Source organism: Oncorhynchus keta, chromosome 12, assembly GCF_023373465.1.
Source record: "Oncorhynchus keta strain PuntledgeMale-10-30-2019 chromosome 12, Oket_V2, whole genome shotgun sequence".
Lineage (NCBI taxonomy): Eukaryota > Metazoa > Chordata > Actinopteri > Salmoniformes > Salmonidae > Oncorhynchus > Oncorhynchus keta.
The window spans coordinates 27,168,511-27,182,671 of record NC_068432.1 but is presented as its reverse complement, the minus strand read 5'-3'; the positions used below and the strand labels follow the sequence as shown (position 1 = coordinate 27,182,671).

At 41.0% G+C, this 14,161-nt stretch overlaps 1 protein-coding gene across 1 annotated transcript in view; it reads right to left on the bottom strand.

The window, feature by feature from the left end:
- Positions 1-915: 915 nt before the first annotated feature.
- The window catches only part of LOC118391193 (transmembrane protease serine 2-like), a 28,561-nt gene continuing 15,315 nt past the window's right edge, over positions 916-14,161 (bottom strand). The window contains exons 9-15 of the mRNA XM_035782312.2: positions 14,033-14,073; positions 5,855-6,023; positions 2,411-2,583; positions 2,067-2,162; positions 1,808-1,950; positions 1,419-1,571; positions 916-1,205 (exon numbers count right to left, since the gene is read on the bottom strand). Of these exons, the coding sequence (XP_035638205.1) occupies positions 1,197-1,205; positions 1,419-1,571; positions 1,808-1,950; positions 2,067-2,162; positions 2,411-2,583; positions 5,855-6,023; positions 14,033-14,073 (784 nt within the window). The 3' untranslated portion in view covers positions 916-1,196. The remainder of the gene's footprint in view (positions 1,206-1,418; positions 1,572-1,807; positions 1,951-2,066; positions 2,163-2,410; positions 2,584-5,854; positions 6,024-14,032; positions 14,074-14,161) is intronic.

Here is a 14,161-nt window from a genome sequence, read left to right as displayed (position 1 = left end):
CCGTGCTTCACGGTTGGGATGGTGTTCTTTGGCTTGCAAGCCTCCCTTTTTTTCTCCAAACATAACGATGGTCATTATGGTCAAACAGTTCTATTTTTGTTTCATCAGACCAGAGGACATTTCTCCAAAAAGTACAACCTTTGTCTCCATATGCAGTTGCAAACCGTAGTCTTGCTTTTTTATGGTGTTTTCTGAGCAGTGTATTCTTCCTCGCTCAGCGGCCTTTCAGGTTATGTCGACATAGGACTTGTTTGACTGTGGATATAGATACTTTTGGACCTGTTTCCTCCAGCATCTTCAGAAGGTCCTTTGCTGTTGTTCTGGGATCGATTCGCACTTTTTGCACCAAAGTACGTTAATCTCTTCCGACTTCAACTGTAACAATAAAATGTAGAATTTTACAGCTAGAAGAGGGTTTCCCAAACTCTGTCCTGGGGACCCCAAGGGGTGTCTCCTAGCACCACACAGCTGACTCAAATAACCAACTAATCATCAAGCTATGATCATTTGAGTCAGCCATGTAGTGCTCGGTCAAAAAACAATATGTTTTAGGGGTTCCCAAGGCTGAGTTTGGGAAGCACTGAGTTAGAGGCTGGCTACAGCTATAGGTTCAATAAATGTTTTCCACAGAAACACATTCTGGACTTTTACCCTTCAGTAGGTGAAAAGAAAACACTTCCAAAGCAATGGTCTGAGAGGGAGGTATCACAAACCTAAGGTGAGTCCCTCCCAGTGCACATCTTGGCACATGAGCACATAAGGAAGCAGTCATGTCTTTGTGTCCCATACAGAGACAGCTCCAGGAAATGAATTCACATAAAACAGTCACTCCCTTATTAATCACAGATATAAGCAGTTGCTAGCATTTTGTGTGTATCATATGTACAGTACCAGTCAAAAGTTTGGACACAAATACTCATTCAAGGGTTTTTCTTTATTTGACTATTTTCTACATTGTACAATAATAGTGAAGACATCAAAACTATGAAATAACACATATGGAATTATGTAGTAACCAAAAAAGTGTTAAACATCTAAATATATTTTAGATTCTTCAATGTAGCCACCCTTTGCCTATAAGTCAACAGGCACCAAAAATCATTCCTGAAAGCAGTGTACCTGTCATTTATTCAGAAGCCACATTTCAGACAGGTGAATTTGATAAGCAAAAGAGGCCATCATCATTGGTATCTCCATCAATTTTTCTGCAAGGAAATTCAAAGTGGATAAAACGTGTTAAAAGGTAATAATCCACGTAATAATCCACATAATTTGTATAGCCCCTTGCCCTCTATATTTATGTATGTTTTATGTCCTGTATGGAGTTATGCAAAACAGATGTATATGAAAAGAGACAATAAAATGCTATATTTTCTTATCTTACAATAAATCAACTGTTAGTTACTGTTAGTACCTACCTGCAATTGTTCATATATCCAGGGAAGGAAGTGGGAGACATTGCCGTAGATTCCTGGCTTGTTCTTCAGAGCACAACCTATACCCCAGCTAGTGTCCCCTACCAGCCACCATAATGAACCCTCCTTGGCCACCATGGGTCCTCCACTATCCCCCTGCAAGACACAAAAGTTACCCCCCAAGTTAGCATTACATCATGGGATCATAACTTTATACATTCCAGAGTATGTTCATTTCTTCATTTTACCACCATCCGCTCTATCAGAACACAATAAGAAACAGCAAATCAAAAGATTATATCAAATAAGAAAGAATACATGTAGCATCAAGTAGGTAGTAAAAAAACTTCCCATGAAAATCTATTACAAAATATTTTAAGTGTGAATCTGACCTGACATGAGTCCACTCCTCCTGCCAGTGTCCCAGCACAGATCATAGAGGTGGTGACGCGTCCATTGTACACCAACTGTGCGTTACATGTGTGTCTGCTGTACATGGTGATCCGGGCCTGACGCAGGTTTTCTGACACCAACCCTGGAGTCAACGCAATGATTGTCAAGCATAAAGATTTAATACAACAAATAGATTTTATTCTGATGACCTGTGTTTAATAATGACAGTCATTGGTCCTGTAATAAAAGTTGTCTTGCCACCACTCCTAATGGACCCCCATCCAGAGATCCAGGCTTCTCGCTGGGGAGTCAGATTCACTCCGAAGTTGGGCAGACACACTGCTCTCACGTTATCTACAACACAAAACATTTAAGACTGGCTTGGAGTGTTGTACTCCAATATGACTTCCAAAACATGGACACATTAAAACAATATATAATATTAACCGTGTTAGGGCTCCTTCACAACATTGAAAAGGTTGAATGCAACTTTACTATGCATGTGTATCAATTTACATCATACTGTTATTTTTCCAAACCCCCTAATGTAATTTGCCATTGGAACATGTGTTTCAAATGTTTGAAATCGACCAGTGACTTACCTGACATAGTGAGGGGTGTGTTGAGTTTCATAAGAGCGATGTCATTATCCTTAGTCTGCTTGTCGTATTTTTCATGAGAGATGATGCGTCTCACTGAATTGCCAGTGGCATAAGCCATCTGTATCTGGATCAAATAGCCAGCATACACCGTCCACTGACTGGGCTGTGATAGCCTACCATACAAAATGACAGAGGGGTTGATCCATATGATTTCAATAACTTTCCGACTGCACCCCTTTTAACAAAACCTTTACCAATGGTTGAAGTGGTCAGAAAGATACTTTTTGGACCTGAATGTCAAAATATTCAGGAGAAAGAGGTGAGACATCCATGTGTTCATCAGTGGAAAAATGTATTGGGTGTGATAACATTTGAAAGAAGACATACAGGGTTGTCAAACTATTGAATGTTTTTAATTATATATATATTTTTAACCTTTTAACATTATCTAAAAATGCGTAAACTCCCACCCTGTATTCAAGAGTATGCTATGTCTCAACCGATGAACTCAGTTTATATAAAATAGGGTCTAAGCTACAACATTTGTGAAAATGTGTATTTAACTTAAACGTATTTAAATAATTGACGTTAAAGGCTAGACATTTATTTTTTTGTTTTTTTTTCAAGAAATCAGAATAGTTGGACAAACCTGTTTGTAAGTTAAATTATAAAAAAATGTCTTCACATTTTCAAACAGTACATTTATATTATCAAACGGGGCTACACATTTGGGTGAGTTTTTTTCCCCCTTGAATGAATAACCTCGTTTGACAGCCAAAAATAAAGTAAACCTGTCACGAACATTGGTTGAATTAATGGACCAAGGCTCAGCGAGCACAGATTTCCACATGTTAATTTGATGAAACTCACAGAAAACAATAAAGCTCAAAAACGAAACGTGAAGACAATGTAGTGTTTGCAGGCAACTATGCATAGACATGATCCCACAAAAATCCAGTGGGAAAAGGCTGCCTAAATAAGATCCCCAATCAGAGACAACGATAGACAGCTGCCTTTGATTGGGAACCATACCAGGCCAACATAGAAATGAAAAAACTAGACTACCCACCCTAGTCACACCCTGACCTAACCAAAATAGAGAATAAAAAGGATCTCTAAGGTCACAAAAACCATCTAGTGTTCAGCGAAATAACAACACAATGTCAAATACAGGTAGCCTTGTCAAATAATTAACATCCAATAACATTAATCGTTACTCTCTGGTGGGAAACCTTCACTCTTGCTCAGACATTTAGAAACTAAACATGACAATTTCAAAAATAAGCCACATAAGTTTTTTGAGCGAGAATATAGATGACTTTCAAGTAGTAAGACGTGTAAAAGCAACAGATACCATTTAATAAGAAGGGGCTAGACGCATCTTATATTGTGAGCTACCGAGTGGCTAGGACAGGCAAGCATCATACTATTGCGGAGGACTTAATTATTCCTGCTGCCTTGGATTTGGCTGGGACAATGCTGGAGGAAAAGGCCCAAAAAACTATACATACAATGCCTTTATTAAACAACACTGTTTCAGGACGCCTCAGTGATATGGCAGGAGGTGTTTTGAAAAAAATCCTGCGTCGCATACAAGCTAGTGAATTATATGCATTACAGCTGGATGAGTCAACAGACTTGTCAGGCCTGGCACAGCTCCTGGTATATGTCCATTACGTTTATGGGGGGTCAATTAAGGAAGACATCCTCTTCTGCAAACCACTGAAAACCAGGACAACATGAGGATATTTTTGAAGTACTGGATGGCTTTGTGACATCAAATGGACTTTGGTGGTCAAGATGTGTTGGTATCTGTACAGATGGCGCAAAAGCCATGACAGGGAGACATAGTGGAGTGGTAACTATGGACACTACAGTGAAAATGGTTCACGAGGTCCCTGAACTCTCGTGTATTTTCTGCATTATGCAATGATATGGGCAGCGACCATGTAACGCTTTTACAACATCCAGAAGTGGACTGGTTATCAAGAGGCAAAGTATTGACACATTTTTTAAATTGAGAGACGCGCTTAAAGTTTTCTTTACTGAACAAAATGTTCACTTGTCTCACCAATTGCATGATGACGAGTTTCTCACACGACTGGCCTATCTGGGTGATGTTCTTTCTCACCTGAATTATCTGAATCTAGGATTACAGGGGCTCTCTGCAACTACATTCAATGTGCAGGACAAAATTGAGGCTATGATTAAGAATGTGGAGCTCTTTCCTGTCTGCATTAACAAGGACAACACACAGGTCTTTCCGTCATTGTATGATTTTTTTTTTTGTGCAAATAAAGGTCAAGCTTAAGGACAATGTCAAATGTGATTTATAGCGAAGCAACTGAGTGAGCTGGGTGCGCAATTACGCAGGTACTTTCCCGAAATGGACGACACAAACAATTTGATTCTTTATTCCTTTCATGCCTCCAGCCCATTTACTGATATCTGAATGAGAGCCTCATCGAAATTTAAACAATCGGTTCTGTGAAAATTGAATTTAATCAGAAGTCACTGCCAGAATTCTTGTTAGGGCTGCGCTCAGAGTTTCTTGCCTTGGCAAATCCCACTGTTAAAACATTGATACTCTTTGCAACCACGTACCTATGTGAGAATGGATTCTCAGCCCTCACTAGCATGAAAACTAAATACAGGCATAGACTGTGTGTGGCAAATGATTTAAGAGTGAGACTCTCTCGCCAATACAACCCAACATTGCAGAGTTATGTGCATCCTTCCAAGCACACCCTTCTCATTAACCTGTGGTGAGTTATGCACAATTTTTAATGAGCAAATAAGGTTTTATGTAAGATGGCTAAATAAAGAGCAAAACTATTGATTATTAGTATTTGTGCCCTGGTCCTATAAGAGCTGTTTGTCACTTCCCACGAGCCGGTGGACAAACTCACACTCATTCTTATGTTAAATAAATGTATCATATAGTGTGTATGTGTGGCAGGCTTACAATTATGGCAAAAAACTACATTTGAGAGTGCGTTGACCCCAGCACTGGAGGGGGTACGCAGCTGGAGGTTCAATGTTTGAAGGGGTATGGGACTATTAAAACGTTTGGGAACCACTGTTTTAGGCAATCCGGTCAAAAAAGTAGCTTTTTGACCACTACTACCATGGGTAAACATGCATGGAAGGTTTTGTTTTAATGAAATGGGTTCAGTCAGAAAATTATTGTTGGTTTCATTGTTGTAGTGCTCCCACAACAAAATCATGCTGGAGTTTAATTCACAAGGATTTTTTAAAATAGTTTTTATTTTGTATGTTTTTTCCTAAAAAATTGAGGACTATAATATTCCTCTACCTCCCTTGAGGAATCTCCTCTGAGAGGAACAAATGATTGAGTCTAGTCTCGTCCACCACCCGGCTCTCTGTCTTTAGTAGTAAGTAATACATTAGCTTTGGTACGAGGTTAGATTGAGTCACACTCACGTTTCTACACAGTGGGCTGCAGTGATGATCCACTCAGGGCTGATGATGGAGCCTCCACACTGGTGCTGGTAGTTGGAGTGCAGACTGACTTGCCAGGGCCAAGCCCCGCTCACCGCTATGTCGCCTCCTACAATACGGCTCCTAGTGGGCGCGACACTCACACCACAGTCTGGAAGCAAGACAATAACACAGAGAAACATTACAGAATCTAACCCAATGTTCTAATTTCCAAGATTAACTGTAAAGTAATCTGGGCACCCAGAGCTAAATCTCAGCTAGTCTTTAAGGCTGTCACAAGCTACTGTAGGGCAAAGAGGGGTAGCCAGTCTGGTTCAAACTGAACAAAACAGGGATCACTTCTCTGGTGGATAAGAGGGTTTTAACCCTAAAAGTGCAAACATATTTATAACCGACAACGGCGGTAATTTTTTAAATTGGTAATGATTGCAAAGAGACTGTTTGTCAAGCAGTAACACAAAAAATGGCCATGTTTTGAAGTTATTCTGATACATTTTATCCATAGCAATTTATCATGAAATGTTTTCTGTTATTCATTCAAGGTGTTGTGCTTCTGTGATACTTAGAGGTTGAGAAATTTGTGATTTAAGCTATAGGACCTAAGGATGGCCACCGATATGGGTACATGGGCTATATGGGCGCCGGTGCCATCACACATTTTGCTCGAACTTTGGCTATCAACTAAGTTCCAATTGCTTTTTTTAGTTATTGTTGCTGCAATCCTATACGTTTGTGCTCACATCAAAATGAGGGGCATTGTACAAAACCAATCAGCGTTTAGATCGTCTCTAACCAATTAGATCTAACCAACGGACTACAAGAAGAAACCCAGCCCAGTCACGGACCAGGATGTCTTGCTCCCAGGCAGACTAAATAACTGTTTTGCCCGCTTTGAGGACAATACAGTGCTACTGACACGGCCTGCAACGAAAACATGAGGTCTCTCCTTCACTGCAGCCGAGGTGAGAAAGACATTTAAACGTGTTAACCCCCGCAAGGCTGCATGCCCAGACGGCATCCCCAGCCGCGCCCTCAGAGCATGCGCAGACCAGCTGGTGTGTTTACGGACATATTCAATCAATCCCTATACCAGTCTGCTGTTCCCACATGCTTCAAGAGGGCCACCATTGTTCCTGTTCCCAAGAAAGCTAAGGTAACTGAGCTAAACGACTACCGCCCCGTAGCACTCACTTCCGTCATCATGAAGTGCATTGAGAGACTAGTCAAGGACCATATCACCTCCACCCTACCTGACACCCTAGACCCACTCCAATTTGCTTACCACCCAAATAGGTCCTGGGTCTCGACCCCGCCCTGTGCAACTGGGTACTGGACTTCCTGACGGGCCGCCCCCAGGTGGTGAGGGTAGGCAACAACATCTCCTCCCCGCTGATCCTCAACACGGGGGCCCCACAAGGGTGCGTTCTGAGCCCTCTCCTGTACTCCCTGTTCACCCACGACTGCGTGGCCACGCACGCCTCCAACTCAATCATCAAGTTTGCGGACGACACAACAGTGGTAGGCTTGATTACCAACAACGACGAGACGGCCTACAGGGAGGAGGTGAGGGCCCTCGGAGTGTGGTGTCAGGAAAATAACCTCACACTCAACGTCAACAAAACTAAGGAGATGATTGTGGACTTCAGGAAACAGCAGAGGGAACACCCCCCTATCCACATCGATGGAACAGTAGTGGAGTGGGTAGCTAGTTTTAAGTTCCTCGGCATACACATCACAGACAAACTGAATTGGTCCACTCACACTGACAGCGTCGTGAAGAAGGCGCAGCAGCGCCTATTCAACCTCAGGAGGCTGAAGAAATTCGGCTTGTCACCAAAAGCACTCACAAACTTCTACAGATGCACAATCGAGAGCATCCTGGCGGGCTGTATCACCGCCTGGTACGGCAACTGCTCCGCCCTCAACCGTAAGGCTCTCCAGAGGGTAGTGAGGACTGCACAACGCATCACCGGGGGCAAACTACCTGCCCTCCAGGACACCTACACCACCCGTTGTTACAGGAAGGCCATAAAGATCATCAAGGACATCAACCACCCGAACCACTGCCTGTTCACCCCGCTATCATCCAGAAGGCAAGGTCAGTACAGGTGCATCAAAGCTGGGACCGAGAGACTGAAAAACAGCTTCTATCTCAAGGCCATCAGACTGTTAAACAGCCACCACTAACATTGAGTGGCTGCTGCCAACACACTGTCATTGACACTGACCCAACTCCAGCCATTTTAATAATGGGAAATGATGTAAATATATCACTAGCCACTTTAAACAATGCTACCTTATATAATGTTACTTACCCTACATTATTAATCTCATATGCATATGTATATACTGTACTCGACATCATCGACTGCATCCTTATGTAATACATGTATCACTAGCCACTTTAACTATGCCACTTTGTTTACTTTGTCTACACACTCATCTCATATGTATATACTGTACTCGATACCATCTACTGTATGCTGCTCTGTACCATCACTCATTCATATATCCTTATGTACATATTCCTTATCCCCTTACACTGTGTATAAGACAGTAGTTTTGGAATTGTTAGTTAGATTACTTGTTGGTTATCACTGCATTGTCGGAACTAGAAGCACAAGCATTTCGAAACACTCGCATTAACATCTGCTAACCATGTGTATGTGACAAATAAAATTTGATTTGATATTTGATTAGAGTATCAAAGCCAATGATGGCTCTGGCCCCAGCTCTGGTCCAACCCATCTGTATCTGGGACCAATCAGAATGGTCAGAATTTGTTTTCATTCAATAAGATGTCAGGGAGGAAAGCAAATCCAGTGTCATCGTGAAGAAGAAACGATAGCGGGTGTGTTCGGCCGGAGCAATGTGGATGGGTAGACAGGCTAAATGTCTGTGCCAAATTTCGTGCATTTATCACAAAATGCATGATTGAGTCAACATTTTCAGTTTAGCCTACCCACTAGAATTCAAAAGAGTATTTTCCTTTCTCCCATATTGACACAGAAATCGTACATGTTTCTTTTGTCTTTAACTAGTTGTTTGACAGAGGCCTACAATTTCAGAACGATCAAAAATAAGGTTTCGAGGAGGTCAACATTTCCACCAGGTGGCACTTTCAGAGTTAGTGTTTTTACTTCAGTTTGGTTGTCTACTTAAGAAAAACTTCATTTTTCCACAGCCAACCCAAAGTGCCTGGTCAAGATATAGACCAGAGTAGTAAACCAGCTACATATAACACTGATAATCTAAATGTGAAGGTTGTCAATCTCCTGTCAATAATGAGGATGGGATCCACCCAAATCATTTGGGTTCCTGGATCCTTTCACAGCATTATAAGGCTGCATTGAGACAATGACTTATCAATGACCCAAGCCCAGCTCATTTAATCCCTACGATTGTGTCGCTGAGTTGTCATAATGCTTCAGCAAATGTACATTATTCTGGGGGCGTTGGAAGACACAATGTAAGTAACTTATTTATGTTCCTCACTGCCCTGAATGCCTCTGCTGATTCTACAGCTATTGTATGCAGTAATCATATGCCTATGAACCAGAGTTATACTGTTAACACTGAGGTGGTCTGCTCAAGCAGGAATCTCCACTGTGAGAAGCAAACCCTGCACTAACATACTGTAAATAACCAAAGCATGTCTACCTCTGCTATGCTTCCAGTAAAGCAAGAAAAACATTAAAGCTTCCCAGAAAAGTGTTAAAAATAGCCCACATTAACAGCTTAAAAACAAGGTTCATGAAATATGACATTCATATTCTGACAATTTCTGAAACTCAGATAATACATTTGCTGATGCAGTGATAGCAATACATGGTTATAAGATCTACAGAAAATACAGAAATGCCAAAAGTGTGTGGCTGTTTTATATTCAGAACCACATTCCTGTAAGGCTTAGAGATGATCTCATGTTAAATACTGTTGAAGTAATATGGCGACAGGTTCATCTGCCTCACCTAAAGCCCATTCTGGTGGGAAGTGCTAACAATCAGCATCTGGATGACGTGTGAAATACATGTGATAGGTATGGCTGTACAACCGTTGGCAAACGTACTGCAAATTCAGAAATCATGTGACTGCCAGCAACAAACAATGACACTATACATCCAAGTATATCTGACCAAATGGAATTCCGTAAAGTGTGGAAGAGATGAAAAAATAGTTGTCCATCAATAATGACAAGCCACCGTGGTCTGACAACTTGATGGAAAATGACTGAGACTAATAGTGGACAATTTTCCACTCCTATTTGCCATATCTTCAATTTAAGCCTACTAGTCAGTGTGTGCCCTCAGGCCTAGAGGGAAGCAAAAGTTATTATCCCTACCTAAGGATCGTAAAGCCCCGTTTACTGGCTCAAAAAGCCGACCAATCAGCAATCCGTTGTAAAATTTTGGAAGAAATTGTGTTTGACCAAATACATAGCTATTTTACAGTAAACAAATTGACAAGACTTTCAGCATGTTTTGTAAGGAAGGATATTCAAAAATCACAGCACTTACACACAATAACTGATGATTGGCAGAGAGAAATTGATGATAAAAAGATTGTGGGGGCTGTTTTGTTAGACTTCAGGGCGGCTTTTGACATTATCGTTCATAGTCTGTTGCTGGAAAACCTTGTGTTATGGCTTTACACCCCGTGCTATATTGTGGATAAAGATTTACCTGTCTAACAGAACACAGTGGGTGTTCTTTAATGGAAGCCTCTCCTGGTTTTGTGGCTGTTGGAATTCCTGAGCCAGAGATCACAGCGGGTCAAAGTAAGCCAACACAGGCTCTCCTCAGGGATGTGTTTGGTCCCCACTCCTCTACATCTTGTACATTAATAGTTGTACTAGTTCCCATCCTGACAGACACCTCGTTAAGTTTGTGGATGAAATTGCCTTGATCAGCCTGTTGCATGATGATGAGGAACACCATGGCCCGGTCCTAAATTACTTTGTAAAGTGGTGTGACGAATCACACTTGGTCCTCAATACCAACAAGACCAAAGAGATGTGCATATACTTCAGGAAGTGTACAACACCTACCTTTGCAACATCTATCAGTGGTCAGAACATAGAGATTGTAGAGGAATACAAATATATGGGTATCCTCTTGGACAATGAGTTTCAGTGGAGTAAATGTATGTACTTTCTCATAATTCTGGGCTGATAAAAATATTGTTGATTGTACTATACAGACTCTATTTTACAAATCTTTCATTGAGAGTATTTCAACTTTTTGTATTTGTTGGTTTGGCAATGCCACCGTCAGCCAAAGAAATATGCTGAGAAGGATTATTACCAGAGCAAGTAAGGTACATGGAGTCAAACAGACAGGCCTGGATGAGATCTTTAACCTGTTAAGGCTACCCCTGATTACTGCCCCTTCTGGAGGAATTGGGTACCCATATAAAACATGATACATTTTTGTCAAAAGTTGCTAATATATGCAAATAAAACATATTATCGAATAGAAAACACTCTAAAGCTTCTAAAACCGTTTAAATTTTGTCTCTATGTAAAGCAGAACTCTCAAAATCTGCATTCTCCCAAACTATCTCTTCTCATCTGAAAAGTTGGCCCACATTTGACGTCATCGCAAACACCCTCCCCAAACAGTTACAGCGCCAGGAACAGTCTCCACGTGTTCAGCGTGATCTCAGCTTTCAATGGGGCTTCTCATTGTGAGAATCGCCCGCTCGCGAGAGTTTGAGCACGCGGTAAGCTCCCAGTCACTCAAAAAAACCTGTCACTTTTCTGTGCGCAGTGGTCAAGTCCTCTCTCTTTTCCAAGATCGATTGAACGGTGCCTGTGTTTCTGTTTGTTCTCAAAATTGCTGTACACCTTTATAACATGTTAAAGCTTGATTATGAAGTTAGTTTGACAAGTTAACTCGACATATAATATATAATTTCAACGTTTTGGTGCGCATCCACTTCAATTTTTGCCTACATTTTGACCGAAATGCGTGTATTTTGAGAACCGAAAGACGCAGACTTGAAAACTAAAAGCTGGTTTGGTGAGTATAATCCCTTCCAGTTCTGTTGATGGAAGAACAGCAAAGGTAAGGAAATATGTATGTGTTAATTTTGGGTTTCTGTCGACTCCAAGGTAGAGGAGCCAGAATGGTACGTTTGGAGCGCCGACTCCTAGTATATTGTAAACAGAGATTTATGGATATATATAGCATATTATTGAAAAAAAAATGAATGTACTGTGTAACATGTTATATTACTGTCATCTGATGAAGATTTCAAAAGGTTAGTGAAATGATTTTTCTTTTAATCCTGCGTTTGTTGATTGCATATTTTTTCCTACTTGGCTATGCTAATGAGCTATGTCTGCGGTGGTGGTTTGACATAAATATAACTGAATACATTTTAGAAATCTGACTTGCTGGCTAGATAAACAACTTGTTTATCTTTCATTTGAGCTATTTTACTTGTTAATGTGTGGAGGTTAAATATTTTTAGGAATATTTTTGCGCATTGTGCGTTATGGTAATGAGCTTGAGCTGTAGTCACGCTACCTGCACAGGAATGGGAGTCTTAACAGGTAGGTCAGGGCCCTCCACAAGACTACAAAAATAATTTTAGACCCAAGCCACCCCCTGTACCCAGACTTTGAACTACTCCCCTCTGGGTGTAGGGCACCACTCGGCAGGAAAAACAGAACTAGTCAATAATTTGTGCCAGGTGAGATATCACTCTAAATAGCTCAAGCTAATGTTCCTATCGACCCAGTAAGGCCAGCAGGCTTGTCGCTTATTATTGGTATGTAACTTATGAAAGTTGTATTGTCAATTTGTTTTGTATTTAAACACCACTTTAAACGTATACATGGCACTGCAACACAATTTCCCCATGGGGACAATAAAGTCAGTAAAGTAACAAATCCAAGTAGAATCAGGAATTTCCAAGGGCAGTTGTCTAGGCCCCTTACCTTTTTCAATCTTTACTAACGACATGCCACTGACTGAGTAAAGCGTCTATGTATGCGGATGACTCAAAACTATACATATCAGCTACCACATCGACTGAAATGACGGCAACAATTAACAAAAGCTGCAGTTAGTTTCATAATGGGTGGCAAGGAATAAGCTAGTCCTAAATATATAAAAAAAATAAAACCATTGTATTTGTGAAAAATCATTCACTAAACCTCAACCAAATGTTTTTATGAATAATGTGGTAATTGAGCAAGTTGAGGCCACTAAACGGCTTGGAGTAACCCTGGATTGCAAACTGTCATGGTCAAAACATATTGATACAACAGTAGCTAAGATGGGGAGAAGTCTGTCCATAATAAAGCGTTGCTCTGCATTCTTAAAAGCTCTATCAACAAGGCAGGTCTTTTGGGCCCTAGTTTTGGACTACTGTTCAGTCCTGTGGTCAGGTGCCACAAAGAGGGACTTAGGAAAATTGCAGTTGGCTCCGAAAACGGCAGCACAGCTGGCCCTTGGATGGACACAGAGATCTAACATTAATAATATGCATGTCAATCTCTCCTGGCTCAAAGTGGAGGAGAGATTGACTTCACCACCACTTGTATTTGTGAGAGATATTGACATGTTGAATGCATGGAGCTGTCTGTTTGAACTACTTGCACACAGCTCGGATACCCCACAAGACATGTCACCAGAGGTCTCTTCACAGTCTCCAAGTCCAGAAAAGACGATGGGAGGTGCACAGTACTACATAGAGCCCTGATTACATGGAACTATATTCCACATCAAGTAACTCATGCAAGCAGTACAATTATATTTTTGAAAAACATAAAAATACACATTGTGGAACAGCGGGGACTGTGAAGCAACACAAACAGGCACAGACGCATGCATACAAACACACAATAACATACGCACTATACACACACGTATACATGGATTTTGTGTTGTAGATATGTGGTAGTAGAGTAGGGGCCTGGGGGCAAATGCTTAATATGTTGTGAAATCTGTTGTAAATGTATTGTAATGTTTAGAAAAATGTATAATTGCCTTAATTTTGCTGAACCCCTGGAAGAGTAGCTGCTGCCTATAATACAAATAACTCCTTCTGTTGAGTTCCCCTTCCTGACTGAGTTTCTATAAGCTTTGTCCTAACCTGACGGTCAGCTGTGTCTGTGCAGAGAATCAGTGTTAAGGTAAAGTAATGACTTACCAATACACTGCAGGGAGACTGCTTGTAATGAGCAGTAGGGACTGCAGGAGGAAATTACATCATGAGAGTCATATAAAGGTTTACAGAAGCAATTCTGTATGTAAAAACAGAAAATTCAATACATTAAGA